Source organism: Urocampus carinirostris, chromosome 14, assembly GCF_059441175.1.
Source record: "Urocampus carinirostris isolate Australia breed hairy pipefish chromosome 14, RoL_Ucar_1.0, whole genome shotgun sequence".
Classification (NCBI taxonomy): Eukaryota; Metazoa; Chordata; class Actinopteri; order Syngnathiformes; family Syngnathidae; genus Urocampus; species Urocampus carinirostris.
Genome location: NC_142362.1, coordinates 35113639 through 35131442, shown reverse-complemented (window position 1 = coordinate 35131442; position 17804 = coordinate 35113639). Strand labels below are relative to the sequence as shown.

At 39.7% G+C, this 17804-nt stretch overlaps 2 protein-coding genes across 3 annotated transcripts in view; both read left to right on the top strand.

Moving 5' to 3' along the window:
* The first annotated feature begins 1663 nt into the window (after positions 1–1663).
* tmem177 (transmembrane protein 177) lies at positions 1664–7432 on the top strand. The gene is made up of 3 exons (XM_088353335.1): positions 1664–1839; positions 3665–3899; positions 6601–7432. The coding sequence occupies exons 2-3, from the start codon at positions 3699–3701 to the stop codon at positions 7330–7332; spliced, it is 933 nt and encodes a 310-aa protein (XP_088209461.1). The 5' UTR covers positions 1664–1839; positions 3665–3698; the 3' UTR covers positions 7333–7432.
* A 4844-nt stretch (positions 7433–12276) lies between these two features.
* ptpn4a (protein tyrosine phosphatase non-receptor type 4a) overlaps positions 12277–17804 on the top strand; it is an 86290-nt gene continuing 80762 nt past the window's right edge. For both annotated transcript variants that reach the window (XR_015852782.1, XM_088353595.1), the window contains exon 1: positions 12277–12779. The gene's annotated coding sequence lies outside the window, so the exon portion shown is untranslated. The remainder of the gene's footprint in view (positions 12780–17804) is intronic.

Here is a 17804-nt window from a genome sequence, read left to right as displayed (position 1 = left end):
TATCCATTATCGGTCAAATCATAATACGCTACAAAGCCAAGGGGCAGAGACACTTGCTCTCAGCCAAAAGGCTGAGTCAAGGTCCTAGCCACATAGCTAGACACAGTCAATCTCTAAAATCATCAAGACAGTTAGAAAAAAACAATTCTGGAAAATCACAATGACCAATCACGGGTGAGCTATTTTCAGTAACAGTTCACAGGCTACCTGGTGCTTGCGGGCACCACATTGGTGACCCCTGCAGTAAACCTTGTGGAATTGTGAAAAAAACAAGCTTTTATGCAAATTGCTTTTTTCAATTACATGTTTAAGATGAAACCAATATTATAGATGAAGATTAGGACCGTGCAAATGAAAAAACATGCTTGTTTTCCACATTCTGAACATTACAGTTACATACCTGTCAACCTCCACGGCTCCATGCTCGTATTTTCCCGTACAAAATTCAAAATAATTGTACACCATATATATAAATATTTTTTTTTTCGGAATGATGCATGATGGGAAATCCCCAGGCGGCAGACGCATGTGATTGACAAATTTGCGTTTTTCCGTACATATATCCTTGTACGTCGTACTCATCTTAAAATGTATAAAAACTTACTTTGTACGGCAAAACCGTACAAGTTAACAGTTATGCAGTTAACAGCCATGACTGTTTTGTTTCCATCATTACTCATACTGAATGTTTAAGTATTTCCTCTTACAAGTGATTTCATGGAAACTTACCCCTCTCATAGCTTGTATACAAACATTAGTATATCTGGAGTCCATGCTGGCCAATGCTATCAAATTTGTCTATGGAACTATGGAATTCTTTAACCTTCTTAATTCTGAAAATATCAAATATTGACTGTGCTTGAATTATAATAGACAATTAGTCAAAAATGATTTCAAATGATTGCATTCATTGACACGACTGTGCAAAAAATACTCTCGTTAATTTGGCAAGCCAAAAGGTAAGCAGTACAGCAATTTTGTCTGTATGAATTACCGATTGCTTACAGCATTAGCTTCTCGGAAGTGACAAATACTTATTGTTTGGTGAAGTTTTTTAATTGTAAATGGGGAGTCAATTTGGCTAATAGTAATTATTGGCGCATATCTGCACTCCGAGGTTTGACAAGGCACAACTTCACATAAGTTGCCATGGTAACAAAAGCCATCCAAGCCATTTACTCAGCAGTGTATGGCAAGATAAATCGTTTACTATAGTTCTATAAGACTCTCAAAATTAAAGAACCCCTTCTGTACTAACACTTATTTGAAACCAAAATATCCCATTCAAGAACATCAATGTCAACCATTTTTGTTTTGTTATTCAATTATAAAAGTGTCAAGTCAAGTCATTTTTATTTGTATAGTCCTTAATCACAAATAGTCTCAAATGGCTGCACAGGTTATTGCACAGACTATTATTACACCGTATTCCAGATAGTTCTACCCATTCAGCTCAAGACTTTATGGTCTTTAATAAGAAGATTCACCGCATACAGGAAGAAATTTCTAAAGACAGTGTTATTACATCACATATTAAAGGACTAAAATGTATAGATGAGCGACATGGTGGCTGTTCAGGGATTTTTTTTCCCGAATTAGTGTTCTGTGTCACTCGATAATATTCTTCAGTTGCCTATTGTCGTAAAACTGTCGCGCTGCATATACGGCACGGCGTCAATTTACGGTCAAGTTGGACTGGGTTTTGTTGGGTGATATGTAACTTCGCCTACAGTCTGTCCTTGAAATGTTATGCGTGAAGAAGTCCTTTTTATAATTCTTTGAATTGTATACGCAGTCGTTACTGCAGCGGGTTTTATTTTGTACGGACAACAAATTCCTGTAAGCTGCACCCGCCGTTAACTACAGAATGCACTGACTGATTATCCTGTTTGTGTTATTTTGGCAGGAATTACTCTGATTAGTGTATTGCCTGAGCCTATTGTTGACTTATACTTACCTGGCAGGGGAGATACCATGATCAAAACCGTAGCAAGGCTTTGATGCTAGGTCCTTTGCTTGGCCTTGGCTTTGATGCTAGGTCCTTAGCTTGGCCTTTGATGCTAGGTCCTTAGCTTGGCCTGTGAATTTTGTATTCTGTACTTACTAGGTCCTTAGCTTGGCCTTTTGATTTTTGCATTCCGGAGATGGAATAAGAGCTTGTCCACTCCACGCATCGGCCCGGTATTGCAGTACCTCCGGGAACGGTGCATTCGCAATGATCGCAACAAGGCTTTAGGGCTAGGACCTTAGCTTAGCCTTTTGGCTGAGAGTAAGTGTCCCGGCTCCTAGGCTTTGTAGCGTATAATGAACTGACCGATAATGGATAATGAATAACGAAGATAGAACAATAACCCTTAAATACCCCTTACATGATGATTATTATTATTTTTTATTCCTCGGAGGCGCAAAAAGTAAAAAATAAAATCGCTGCACTTGCACTTTTCTTAGGTGGGAAGATATGTATTGTACCCCAAATGATGAGTGAAGTCATTGGTTTGAACACGTTTATTGACACTAATAACAGCAAACAAACAATGTGAGGTTTGAACAACCCTTCTCGACAATCTTAACAGCAATCAAGCATATTCACAATTTCGTTATATAACATCTTTGTTAGTTTCAATAGATCCGTGGTGTCCGATAAAATTCACAACATACATGGTTTTAAGATCTCGGGATTAGAAAGTTACAAATAAGTATTTTTAATAACGGTTGCAATGTGATAAATTTCCTCACGTTTACAACCTCTTAATGATTACATTATAGTGAACATACATCGTAAAAGTACTTTCACTATTTTAAGTACAGTACAAAAAACACTACATGATACCCAATGTATACAAAAATTAACCAACTCCTTTCGATGTTTGAACAATGTGTACACAGTATGATTCAGGCATGAAAAAAGGGTACCCCACGTGAATTGTATAGAAACTGTTTTGAGGTGGGGGAAAAGGGTATTGTGAGATTTCCCTGAGTGAATTTGGTGGTGCGTATAAGTTAAAAACAGTGTAGTTCGTGCGGGCATCAGCCCTGTATTATTTTCATGTGTAAAGTGCATTCGGTTTTAATCTCATTATCACACTATTTTCATGGTACCAGAGACGAATGTTAGAGAATGGAGAAAGCAGAGAGTCGTCCTGAAAGATGTAGATAAATGCCAAAAAGCACGACGAGGGAACCAACTATTCATTGTATCTAATGATGAATTGGACTTTGAAGGATATTAAATAAATAGATAGATAGATACCTTATTCATCCCCGCAGGGAAATTCACATTTCCAGCAGCATCCCTGCGCTGAGAACAATACAATAATGAAGCAAAAAGAATACAATATACAAATACTCAATGTGACGTGCTAATACCCACTGTAGCGTGTTATATAGAGTATTTTTATGTTGGTATTGTGTTCATAGTGTCAATAAATTATTTGAATCATGGCCACATGTATTCAACAGCGTTTGTCATTTTGAATGCTGAGTTTGAGCTGAGAAAGTCAAACTAAAATGTTATACCTATTTTTAATTTTTGGAAAAAATTAGTGGTACACGTTATACACAAATAAATACAGTATTTCCTCCACACCCTTCTCACCTTTCAATGGCCTGACCCATTTTCATTCCTGATCATTCCCATTCAATGACATGACATCTGTCTTCACAGATCGTTCCCCTGAAAGTGGACGTGAAAGAAACAAATGGGGTCTCGCTTCTTTAAGTATTCAGTGCTTCTTCAGAAGTACAGAACTCCGGTGCTCGTAGCAAGCTGCGGTGGCGTATTTGCGGCCAACATGTTTTACCACGTCTTTCCAGACGTGTCCTTTCGGCAGCTTTACCAGGCTTGGCAAAAAGGAGAGCCAGTCACGCTGTCTGACAAGTTGCAAGACCTTTTCCAGCAGGTACCCATGTAAACCTTTTTTTTTTGTTTCTTGTGAAAAGTAGTCAATTTAATTGACACTGTGCTTCATTAATATGATTTATTTTTATCAGTTCAAAAGGTATTTTGCTCAATGCATTTATTATTTTTATTTATTCATTTGGTCAACGTGACTCAGACATTTTATGTTCTTCTACAAGAGGTTAACAATGGAATAGTGTTTATATTATCCTGGCCACTGAAGTGTCAGTAGTCCTTTGGTCATGTAGTGCAAACTTCAGTCAAATGCATCCTTTTTGTTTTCACAATGGACCTTTTTTAAAAACACATGTTGACTTTGGACTTACATCCTGATACAACCTTTTTACTTTGATTAATATACTTAATTACTAATACTGATACAACTTTTTCACTTTGAATAGCACACTGAATTACTATTATTGTAGCCCAGAGTGTTTTTTGATTGATATTGGCCTATATGATATCAGCAACATCCTTTTTGGTAGTCTTTTTTTTCATATGTACATAACACAGTTTGAATTTAGAAATTTCTGGTTTCTTGTGTTGATCAGGTTAACATTAGTAACCTTATTAATCTTGCACCTCTCAAATTCAGGTGAGTTCCCCGGCATTTTTTTCCTGATGAACACTTGAACAGTTGACTGCTTGTAATGAGCCTTAATATCAAAGTTTTGGGGAAAAAAATGATTAAAAACATTACTCATATGTCAGATTCTTAAAACACTCATTAGACTTGAGTTTGAATGTGACTGATTAAGGCTCAACTACATTTTTTTTAAATATATAGAGTGGAGAAAAATAAGTATTTGAACAGCCTGCTATTTTGGTATTTCTCCCACTAAGAAATGATGCAGGGGGTCTGAAATTTTCATCGTAGGTTTATGTCCACTGTGAGAGAGATAAACTAAAAAGAAAAATCCAGAAATCACAATGCATGATTTTTTTTAACAATTTGTGATATACAGCTGCAAATAGGTAATTAGACACATGTGTATCATCGAGAATTCTGACACTGAAAGACCTGTTAGCCCGCCCATTAGAAGTCCACCTGCACTCCATGTATCATCCTGAATCAGATGCATCTGTTTGAGGTCGTTAGCTGCGTAAAGACACCTGTCCTCCCCATACGATGAGTAAGACTTTAACTTGTAACATGATGAAGACCAAAGAGCTGTCCAAAGACACCAGAGACAAAATTGTACACCTCCACAAAGCTGGAAAGGGCTATGGAGCATTTGCCAAGCAGCTTAATGAAAAAGGGTCCACTGTTGGAGCAATCATTAAAAAAAGGAAGAAGCTAAAGAAGACGGTCAATCCCAATCGGAGAGGAACCCCATGTAAGATATCACCTTGTGGGGTCTCAATGATTCTAAGAAAGGGGAGGGATCAGCCCGGACTTACACGATAGGAGTTGGCCAATGACATGAAAAGAGCTGGGGCCACCATTTCCAAGGTTACTGTAGGTAATACCCTAAACTAAGATGATTTGAAATCATGCATGGCACGAAAGGTTCCCCATCTCAAGGCCCGTCTTAAGTTTGCATATGACCATTTGGATGATACATAGGAGTCATGGGAGAAAGTTTTGTGGTCAGATGAGACCAAAATAGAACTTTTTCATCATAATTCTACTAAGCGTGTTTGGAGGAAGAAGAATGAAGAGTACAATCCGAAGATCACCATCCCTACTCTGAAGCATGGGGGTGGTAGCATTATACTTTGGGGGTGTTTTTCTGCACATGGGACAGGACGAGTGCACTAATTTCAAGAGAGGATGTTTGGGGCCGTGTATTTTGAGATTTTGAGGAACAACCTCCTTCCCTCAGTCAGAGCGTTGAAGCTGGGTCGTGGCTGGGTCTTCCAATATGACAACGACCCAAAGAACACAGCCAGGAAAACCAAAGAGTGGCTCCGTAAGAAGCATATCAAGGTTCTAGCACGGCTCAGCCAGTCTCCACAGCTGAACCCAATCGAAAATCTTTGGAGGGAGCTCAAACTCTGCGTTTCTCAGCGACAGCCCAGAAACCTGACTGATCAAGAGAAGATCTGTGTTGAGGAGCAGGCCAAGATCTCTCCTGCAGTGTGTGCAAAGCTGGTGAAACTACAGGAAACGTTTGACCTCTGTAGGAGCAAACAAAGCATACTGCACCACATATTAACATTCATTTTTTTAGATGTTCAAATACTTATTTGCAGCTATATCATACAAATAAATCATTAAAAAATCATGCATTGTGATTTCTGGATTTTCCTTTTTAGTTTATCTCCCTGACAGTGGACATGCACCTACGATGAAAATTTCAGACCCCTCCATGATTTTTAAGGAGGAGAAATCGCAAAATAGCAGGGTGTTCAAATACTTATTTTCTTCAATGTAAATCAATTAATTTGTAGAATGTTCTGAAACAGTCAGCGGATGACTACAGAATTCTTTTATCCAATGTAGAATCAGCTTCAATAGTAGCCTTTGTACTGCGGGATTTTGTAAGAACTATTTTAATGCAGAAGCCACAGTTTTTAATGGCATGACAGGAAATGGTCAGCAAGAATCTGCACACATTTCGCAGGGGTCATTATAACCCCATCATGCTCCCAAACTTAATCTGCTTCTCACTTTTTATTATTCTACAAAAAGTATAGTCAATGTAATCAATCCCATTGACATTCTACTAAAGTCATTTTTTTTCGCTTTTCTCTCATAGGTGCTAAAGGAATACAGTGTCAGCTCATCCAAAAATTTCTCTGCCTTTGCATCCTTTGGTTTCCACCCAGTCAGCGCCGGAGTCCCCTGGCTCCCTGCGGGCGGACAAATCGGCATCCCAGAGAATTTCAACAGTTCAGCAAATGACCACAGCGGCATTACAAACCGAACTATTTTCATTAATGGTAAAACAGTGGAGTGGGACAGTGAGAAGGGTATTGCTCTCAAAGACTCTCTGGTGTACTCTCCTGAGGCGCAGAAATTCGCCATAGCGCGAGAGGTGGCGCGTCTCCAGTCGGGCGCACCCATTTTGAGTGCTGCAGTTGCCCCCGTCTGCTTAGGCGGGGTTTGGGTGTACAGCGTGGTACTGAAGCAAGTGTTTAGCCTTCATGCCGGACCTGTTTTGTTGCGTGGCGTTGTGAATCTTGTGGCCCTGGGTCTTGGCACCGTATCCTACCTTCTCACTTCAGATGCTGTTTCCCAGTGGTCCGATTACAGCTCAGACCGGCGGGCAGCTGGGGTGTCCCACGACTACGCTAAAGGCGGCGTGGAGTTTTATGACAAAATTTTATCCAGAAACAAAACCCTGCGTGCACTCATGGGACGGAAAGGAGAGGAGATGTATGCGCCCAGTGGGAACTTGTTCCCTGCCAACATCCTTCAGCTGAAGCACACGCCGTACACTTCAAGAAAGAAATGCATAATCACACTAATGAAAAATTACAAGATTTAGGTTGATTTTGTTTGACATTTTGTTCCTGATGTAACCCATGCCTGGTTTCTAAATGAAAAAAAATCCTTCTTTAAGACAATAAAAATAGACAATAATGGTATACATTTGCAGTCTACTGTATAATTTTGAGTATCTTATACAAACCAAGGGTGTCATACCTCCACAGAGGAGCAAAACTGATGTTTTATTTCTCCTATGCCTCTCTGACAGACCCCCCCCCTTTCAAGCATGGCTTGTCCCCACATGTTTCTCTTTTCTCCCCCATGAACACAACCACAGCTGAGAAAAAACACACTTAAGTATCTAAAGATTTGCATGACTGGCAAATTTGTTGAGCGATAATCATATTAATATCCACCTCAGTGGGACCTTGGAAATCATGACGCCTCGCTCCCCGAGGTCATTTGTCTGCATATTAACAAGGTTCCGATGTGTGTTTTAATTACATTTTGAGTCAGGTACCCTGAGGATTAGGCTAAATATAACAGTTTGTGATGAATAATCGTGTGGAGAAGATGCTTTGGCCTTCTGGATTGAACGCCTTGCCTTTGAGTTTTTGGGATCGTTTGGATCTGGCTTTGTTCATTTGTAAATTTCTCAGAGGTGAATTAATGTAAAAGGTTGCCTTTTTCTCCACATCGCTTGTGATCAGCTAACTTGCCTATTATCAGTTTAATTTGATTTAAGACTACATTCTTGATGTGAGTGTTTATGGTTGCTTGTCCAGAAATGCCTTATGAGGTTTGTTGTATTGTGCACATCTAAACAACACTTGTACCTTATGTTCACAATCAACTAGAATAGGGGTCAATAAACGTTTTCAAGTAGAATACTACGTTTTGTTACTAATTAGCACAAAGGGTCCCCAGTTAATATACATTTCCAAAATAACATTTTATCATGTTACTATTTTTTACCAGGTTAATTAATAGAAGTAAGGTTAAATTGACTCAGGCCACCATATTTTACTAAAGAATCACAATGAGCTAGCACTGGTGAGCTATTTTTCAAAACAGGTGAGCAAGCGCCTCAGCAGTTCTCAAAACCTGCTGTGAACATTGACAAATGTCATATCACCCAGAGTGACTCAGTTAAAAATGTAGGTGTCATATTTGACCCTGATCCATCCTTTCAAACACACGTGAAAAAAATTACTAGAACCGCTTTCTTCGATCCTCGCAACATTGCTAAAATTTGTCCTATGCTGTCTCCGTCGGATGCGGAGATTATAATTCACGCGTTTGTTACTTTCCGTCTCGATTACTGTAATGCACAACTCTCCTGTCTCCGGAAGTCCAAAATAAAGAGTCTTCAGCTAGTACAAAATGCTGCGATGTGGCTTCTAACTAAGACAAGAAAGCTTGATCACATTGCCCCGATTTTAGCTAACCTGCATTGGCTCCCTGTTAGTTTAAGGTGTGATTTCAAGGTTCTCTTGGTATTATGCAAAATCATGCATGGACTTGCTCCCTCAGGAACCTTTGTTCTGAATGCGCTTGCCTACTGGTGATCCCAAGAGCCAAGAAAAGTTCCGCAAGTTCAAGAGTGTTCTCCATCTGGGCACCGGTGCTGTGGAATGCTTTTCCCCCTGAGATCCGGTCTGCAACCTTAGTGGAAATGTTTAAATCTAAGCTTAAAACACACTTCTACTCTATAGCATATGAATAACGTTTATATATTTTTTGACAATATCTGTGTATTATTTGTTATTGCAACATCCGTTGCAGCCTGGTCATCCTGAAAGGGGGTTTACCACATGTGCGGTCCCTTCTCAAGGTCTCTTCATTTTCCTCATGTTGAGGTTTTTGAGTTTTTCCTTGCCCTCATGTTGGTTTCAGATCAGGGGATGGTGTAATAATAGTCTGTATTAATAGTCTGTGCAATAACCTGTGCAGCCCTCTGAGACTCTTTGCGATTAAGGGCTATACAAATAAAAAATGACTTGACTCCTCCGGGGGCACTCTGGTGCCTGCGGGCACCATGTTGGAGACCCCTAATCTAGAACCTACTGCATCTGTGAAGATTTTGGAGGAGGAAGCTGTCAACTGGACGTTCTGTTATTATCTATATTTAAAGATGATGACTGTGTCCTTTGTTGATGCCCTTGCAACATCTGTTGCAGCCTGGTCATCCTGGAAGGGGATTACCTCATTGTCCGCCCCTTCTCAAAGTTTCTTCATTTTTCTCATGCGCAGGTTTTTGAGATTTTTCTTTCCCTCGTGTACGGTAGGTTTTGGATCAGGGGATTTAATGGTGTTTTTTGCGGCATTTAAGCACTATACAAATAAACATGTCAAGTCAAGTCGCATTTATTTGTATAGCCCTTAATTACAAAAATGTCTCAATGGACTGCACAGGATAACAATGACACCATCGCCTGATCTTACACCAACATGCGGGCAAGGAAAAACTCAAAACCTCAGCGTGAGGAAAAAAGTAACCTTGTGAAGGGGCCTCACAGTGGTAATCCCCCTTCCAGGATGACCAGGGTGGAATAAATTTAGCATTGGGTCACAGTACACAAACATAGTAGACATCAATAAAAGGGTACACTAGGTAACATCTTGAAATGTGTCCGGAAAATGCATGACAGCAACGACGCCTCAAGCCTGTGAAATAGTCCAAAAGTCCATAACAGCAACGACGTAGCTTCCCATCTCTGCCGGCTGGTCGATGCAGGCGTTGAGATGCTTCAGGTCAGACGCTGGTCCGCTGACTCATCAAATCGTCCTCCTCGTATCACCACCAGCCAGGCAGTCGGAAAAAGACAGAACAATACAAAATATGAGGTGGGCATCAATCATAAGCTTTTGAATAGAAGTGTGTCTTAAGTCTAGATTTAAAAACTTCCACTGAGGTTGCAGAGCTTATCTCCAGAGGTAGAGCATTCCAAGGCACCGGGGCCCAGATGGAGAACGCTCTCGAGCATGCAGACTTCTTCTTGGCTCTCAGAGTCACAAGTAGACTGGCATTTTCAGAGCGGAGGCTCCGTGCATAAACATAGGGGGGCGCAGGTCCATGCAAACATTTGTATGTTAGTATGAGAACCTTAAAGTCACATCTTAAGTGGACTGGGACCCAGTCCATGTTGGCCAATTCAGGAGTAATATGCTCAAACTTTTTTGTCTTAGTCAAGAGTCTCGCTGCCGCATTCTGAACCAGCTGCAAACTTTTGATGCTAGACATGGGGAGACCAGAAAGCAATACATTACAATAATCAAGCTAAGAAGTAATTAACGCATGAATTTGAGCCTCTGCATCTGATTGGGACAGCATTGGAGGAATCTTTGCAATATTACGGAGGTGGAAAAAGGCTATTCTAGTCATATTTTTCACAAGTACAGTGAGACCTCGCTACTTCACGGTTCGACGTTTGTGGATTCAGAGCTTCGCGGTCTGTAATGGTAAAAAAAAAAAAAAAAAAAAAAAAAAAAACTTCTTTTTTTTTTTTTTAGGGGCGTCGCTACTTTTTACTCTACAAGTTACAAGTCTGTATCTCCAACAGAGTCTGTTTTAGCAGGGGGGGGGGAGGATTTGGGCACAACACCGGCCTCCGCGTGGAGAGCCCGACCCGCTCGGCTTTCGCGGTGTCGTGCTTATCGCGCCCGAAAGTACCCGCGCCGCAGGTTAGGGGCTCGCTCGCGAATAATAAGGATAAGCGGTGCAGATAATGAGATGAGATTTTTTTTTTCTTTTTGAAGGGGCGTCGCTTCTTCGCAGATTTTCCATTTTTCGGGTGGTTTTGCTCCCCATTAATCGGGTCTAAAAAAATAATAATTAAAAAAAAAAAAAAAAAAAAAAATATATATATATATATATATATATATATATATATATATATATATATATATATATTTATATATATATATATATAAAAAAAAAAAATATATATATATATATATATATATATATATATATATATATATATATTTTTTTTTTTTTTTTTTTTTTTGAAGGTGCGCCGCTACATCGCGGATTTTCACTTATCGCGGGTGATTTTGGTCCCCATTGACCACGATAACCGAGGTCTTACTGTAATTGGAACGACCGATTAGGATCATGACTAAAATAATCCATCTCTTTTACTGGCCAGCAGCCGCCTGTTTTGAGTCTTGGCATGGGAAATCCCAAATTGTTGTGTCTTATTTTGTGTCATTGTTTGGTCTCTGATAATGGCCATGGGCAGCCATTATCACAGCAACAGTGGTTGGAATTTATTTTCCAATGAGACTGGAGACAAAGTTCGAGGTCATACACTGTGTTTCTTCTTCGGGTGGAAATGTGGCTAGGAATCGAACATTAAAATCTTGCCTCAGCTTTGCATGGAAAACAAAAACGAGCAATGTAAGACCGGCACTTCATTAAATGAGGCTCAGCTCATCGTGTGGAAGTTGCTCTAGGGTGTTTCACGAGGAACAGTGGGCTTTATTGTCCTCTTCAACTTCGTATACTTCATAGTGTGCCACTGAAAGGGACGGCACAAAGGCTTATTGTCTTGCTGTAACGCACTGACTGCAATTACACTAATCACCGCATGAGGCCACTCCTGCCCACATAAAGACGTGTCCTTTTTCTTTTTTTTTCCACACAAAGGTATGAATTACTGTACACAGCAGCCCGGTCAAAAATGTGAATGAAGACAGTCAAGGTCATTTTTATTCATTAAAAAAGTGATGATATGTTGTCAATAAAACGCCTTTGTGGCAGTCTTGCGAGACGAGGCAGCACGGCAACGTAGCATCGCCTTGTAAAGAACGGCAATATAAAATCCCAACATCCGGGTCTCGTGCAGAGCCCAATACATAAAAGGATTATGCCTATTTACCTGGGTGCGTTCCATAACTAACAGCTCGCCTCCCGTTTCCGTTGCCACGCCTCCGCGCGCTCCAATTGCACCATTACGCCCCCTTTGCCACTGGTGTGTCGCTCTGATGAGCAGCTGCAGTGAGACGGAGCGAGGCTGACGACAAGCAACAAGCGCACGAAATCGGAAACATTTTAGGGGTTCAACCGACAGAGTGGTTTACTTTTTTATTTCATCGGGTTATTAATTTGTAGATGTGTTTTTTATATCGGGGTGTGTGGTTTCATCTATTACTCGTTCTCAGCCTGTTGTGATTGATAAAGGCTGTGTTTAACCAATGCTTACTGCGGGGGCTCCTGTTTTGTGGATTCTCACCCGTGGCTGTCGAGGCAGCGGTGGCATGGTAGCGGCCGGTGGAGGCCCCTCTAATCCGGATGGATGTTTTTGAGGCAGTGGCGGACTGCAAACACTGTTGAAGACCGACCATCCGTCCGTGGTGACGATGCCCACGTCTCGTCGGCACCCGCGGGCGAACTACTCTTGAATGTCTGGGGCTTCGTTGCCCTCTCCAGAAAGACTATTTCCTCACACGGCGAATATTTTATCCCTTGAAAACTGGACGCCACCGGAGAAGTTTATGACGGTATGAAAAACCGAAATATATTCATATTTTTCAAAGTATTTCTAAACACAGCTGACGTTTGCTAGCTTAGCCGGTTAGCTCGGCGCTGTCACTTGGCTCCAAGTTGCTTCGCGTCGTCAAATAATTCGCGTAAACATGGTGTGAATGCTCTCGTGGATTGTCAATTGCGCCAGAAATAAATATATTTTATCGAGAGGTTTGTGCGAAATGAGTAGAGGTGTGCTAAATGTCGTCGCAAGTGTAGCTGTTTTGTTTGCTAGCTTCAGTCATTCAATATATCGCAGTTACATGATATCCTATTGCCACCAAGCACCCGCAAATGATCAATTATCCGCATTGTTTCATGGCATTTAGTGTTTTATGTCAAGCAGTTTATGCTACTCTTCCTTGCGTCGACTTAAATGTCCCCAATCGTTTAATAGGTCATTCATTGTAACGTTACATGTGTACAATAAGCCCCTTTAATGACAGCCTGGTTGCCTATGAATACAGCCAGTTGTGTGTCTTTAAATATGGCGCACACTGATTTGAAGAATGAAACGAATTAACAATTAACGAGACTTCTGCTTATTATTCTCCGTTTCCGAAGGAGGACCGTTTAAGACTGAAACTATGTCTCATCTCCTTTTTAATTAGAACGTTATCTACTTCCACCATTGTCTTCCTATGTGGATTGTTTGGTATTAACTGCACCGGAAGGTTGCGGTGTTCGGTAATGCCATTGGAGCCTGCATACGATTGAAGCGTCCTCTTTTTTTTCTCGATGACGTAATCCTCCACCATTCGTGCCACATCTTTCGGGTCGCAGTCGGCCCCTCTGCTGCCTGCTGCAGCTGATATCATATTCACATCATATCTTTGTGTGCATTCAGGGCCCTTAATATTTTATTGCATTTACATGACCTATTGTTTCTGCTCATGATCCGGTCTTCAATGAAAGGTTCCTTAGTTGTTGAGCAGTTGTATTTGTTCTTTTCAAAATTACTGAGTTATTTGGAACAATCAGGGATCCATCTTTCTACTCACCTTGTGGCACCTTGCCACTAATCACTTGAGAAATGATCTCAAAACGAACTGAAAATTCCATGAGTGTTATATTTATTTTAATTTTGATTTAAATCTGTAAAAACTAAGATATAGAAAAACACAATTCCTTTTTTTAACCACTTGGATGGTGTTGTAGGAGGCATTTGGAGATTCAAATATTTTTCTTTTTTTTAATGAGACTGTTGTTCTACTTACTTATATATGATAAACTCAGTCCAAGAATTTTTGTTTAGCCAAAGTTCTGCAGATTATGAAAGTTCTGCACCTGTTGGCGAGGTTTCTATACAAATTTCCCACCCAATATGATTGTGAATCTAAACAAAAGGTTATAAAAGAATTGTCCATATTATGATTGATATCAACGTGGGTGTCCTTAAAAAGTTGAAAGTAGAATATTTTCTCGAAGGGATGGGCAGGGCACCTGTATGATGCGACAGGGGTAAACCAGTGAAAGCTGTCGGGCCCTGCTATTGAACAGAAGAGTGTGTTGTGTCACACTGACCAGAGTGACATGGTAAGCTTTCTTGTGTCCCGTTTCATTTGGAGGGACGAAAGCATGACCAACTTGGGTGCCGAGGTGCTTAACTTGTTTTGGTGTTTGGGCATTTGGGTTGGCCCTGGTCCAAATTTTTTTTGTAGGGGTTTTTTTTGGTTACTTTTTCCCTCTTTTTATTTTCTTTTTTTGTATGTGTTTGTCTTGCTGTCAGTCACCTCTCTCGAGGGATATGACATGGGTAGGTAGATAGATAAATTATTGCTATCAACGTGGGTGTCCTTAAAGTTGAAAGTAGAATATTTTCTGTATTAAGTAGGTTTTAAAAATGCCCAACTGATTTTAAAAGCAATTACATTTTATCCCACAGCATCTATTTGCTTTTATCTGATTTTTTTAGAGCTTTTCGGGACTCGCAACACATTAGGAAGCAGAAAAGGGGTGGAGTGGGTTAGAAGGGGATTTTATGCTCTTGGTTTTGTGTGAGTGTCGCTTGAAAATGGTGAAAGTAAAAAAAGGGCCGTTTTAAATACAGTCCGAACGCCAACACAAACCCACTAAAAGATGAAAAACAAAATGCATCTAAGAAATGCACGTACTTGCACGTGCCACTCAAGTAACTGCAGTGATGGTTTAAAAAGATGACAATAATTTTCAAATTCTGGACAGGCCCTTTTAGAGAGAAAAATAAGATAAAACTGCCATTATGAATAGTCAAAAATATTTACAACATAGTGCTAGGAGACTGGCCCAAGTTATATTAATAGTGCAATGAAAGAACAGTGCACCCTAACAAGAGTGCAATGGGAACTCGTACAATACTATAATTGGCAACAAAAATTCCCAAATAAGTTGCAAGATATTTAGTTTCAGTTTTGCATGCTTGTGGTGACAGCACCCAATGATTATGTTTATATGAAGATATTCAACAAGAATAAAACATTTCCACCACTTTTTGGAAAAAATAAAAATGTTTTAAATTTACCACGCTGTGTGATACAGGGTTGAATTGTCATGGGAGGTGTTAACATAGCACAAATTGTCTATATGTAGGCAATATACATTTTTTTTTTCATCATTTGTGACTGTGTAGCTTAAGAGGTGGTGCAGGTAACTCATTTTGCTGTAATTTAGTATTTTACAGTATTTTAAATGTTTTTCTTAAGCAATGTTTAATAATTACTAACAAAATTATCTTCACTAGAATAAAAACACTACATTTTTACTTTTATTTTAAAAAAAAGAAAGTATTTACATTTTTTTGATTAAGGTATTTATTTATTTGTTTATTTTGCAACACAAGATGAAATATCATCATCAAATAAATGTATTCACCAAAATAATTTCCACATGAGCAGATCATTCTAGAAGAAATATAGTGCTCACTTGCCGCCTACTGATACATATGTTTATTAATCTGCTAAACACTAGAAGAAAGCACAGATATTCAACAAAGGCACTTTTTGGGAAATTATTAGCAATTAGTTGTCACTTATTCGCTTAATTCGAACAATTGCCTCTGGCACACCAGACAAGGTCCCATAGCACAATGTTTGAGAACAATGTGTTATACACCACGCAATCCAAACCTTTTTGGGTCACAGATAGTTACACTTTATGGCTTATTTCAAACAAACAATGAAATAATTAGATGAACAGTCGTCGCTTAAGCTGCATTTTATTATTAGTTGGTCAGAACTATGCACCCAACTGCAACGCAACATAAATTCTAACCACTAAGTTTGAGATTTAATAATGGCGCATGTTTGACAGAATGGGAGACTTGTAGTACTTCCTTTAACAGAGTGAACAAAGTATAGGTCAGAAGGTTAGGTGCATCTTTCAACCTTTAGCTTAAAGCTTTTTCCCCTTGTTGGTTAACAAAAAAAATCACTTTATTTTTGTCAGCTATCCTTAGTAGTCTGCTGTTGATTTCTTATTGTAATGAATTTCCCAAACTTGTCTTTTTGTAAGCCAAGCATTTTCACCGGTTTCTTTGCCTCATTTGCTCCAATTTTACATTTGGTTATCTAAACCCCATTTTAGAGTACAGTATTTTCAGCACTATAAGGCGCAGATAAAAGCCTTCTAATTTTTCAAAAGCTGCCCATGCGCCATATAATACGTGCGCATTATATATGGATCAATGTTGAGCCGCAACAGGTTTCACAACTATGGTAAGCAGCCTCGTATAGGCCAAAACAGGGTAAAACAAAGCCTGTAATTGGCCGGTAAATATGTGAATCACAATTTAGGTTGGTCTACGGTCTAGATAACATAATTTAACAAGTTCATTTATAAATGGGTATTGTGGGGCCAAACAGACAGCTAAAAACATCCATTGATGCAGAGATGCTTTTCTGCGAATATTTTAAATTGTATTTGTCGGCATTATCGTGTTTTGGAAATACGGATGTAAGGGGACCATGGTTGCGTATTATCATCGAATGTGATTGCTGCAAGAAGACGTTTTTGGTGAGCTACTCCGGCTTTATATTTTTCGGGTATTTTGTTTCAGACTGATCGTGACATTTCTGTGATAAATATACAGACTCTCCCCTACTTACGAACGAGATATGTTCCAGACGATCATTCATAAGTTGAATTTTTTCCCAAGTTGCTTCAGTGCTATATTTTGTATGGAATATATGTTTGAGGTTTTTATAAATATCTTTAAGGCTTGTATAAGTAACCTGTATTGTTTTGTACAAAAAAAAAACCTTTAATACCATTATATGCTTTATTAAGGGGGGCGGGGGGCTGCAGCGGCTCAGGAGGTAGCGCGCTCGTCTTCGGATCAAGAGATCGCAGGTTCGATTCCCGGCTCCTCAGTGTTACATGTCGAGGTGTCCTTGGGTAAGACACTGAACCCCTAATACCCCCAATAAGCAGGTTAGCGCCTTACATGGCTGCACGGCCGCTATTGGGAAATGTGAAGCACACTGTAAAGTGCTTTGGGAAGTATTGACTTGAAAAGCGCTATATAAATGCAGATCATTTAATTTCATAAAGAAAAATGAAGTGAAGTTTAACTTACTTTTGGAAGATGTGTTTCAAGAGTTAGGCGCCTTCATCCTTTGTGGTAGATAGTGGCCGAAAAAAAGCGATCCAACCATTTTCTCAACCGCATCAAGCTTTCTCATTCCACTATAATTTCAAATGAAACTCAGATTCAGATTCAGATCTACTTTATTGTCATTCTAGTACACGTGTATACAGAACGAAATGTCGATACATCTGACCCGCACTGCTGCTGCTGCTCTGCTCGCCTCTTTATAATTTACACCAACAATATCGAATGGATGCACGAGATATTAAACAATACAAATGTCAAAGTTCTTGGCACGCTGGAGATACAGTCTAGTATGTTTACACACGAACTAGAAAGAGGAAGCAGGATTTCGTCTTCGGGGTGGATGCCGGGCGAGCTCTCACAGCGTCACACGCCGGTAGCAGCGAAAAGAAGCACTACAGTACTGCCCTGT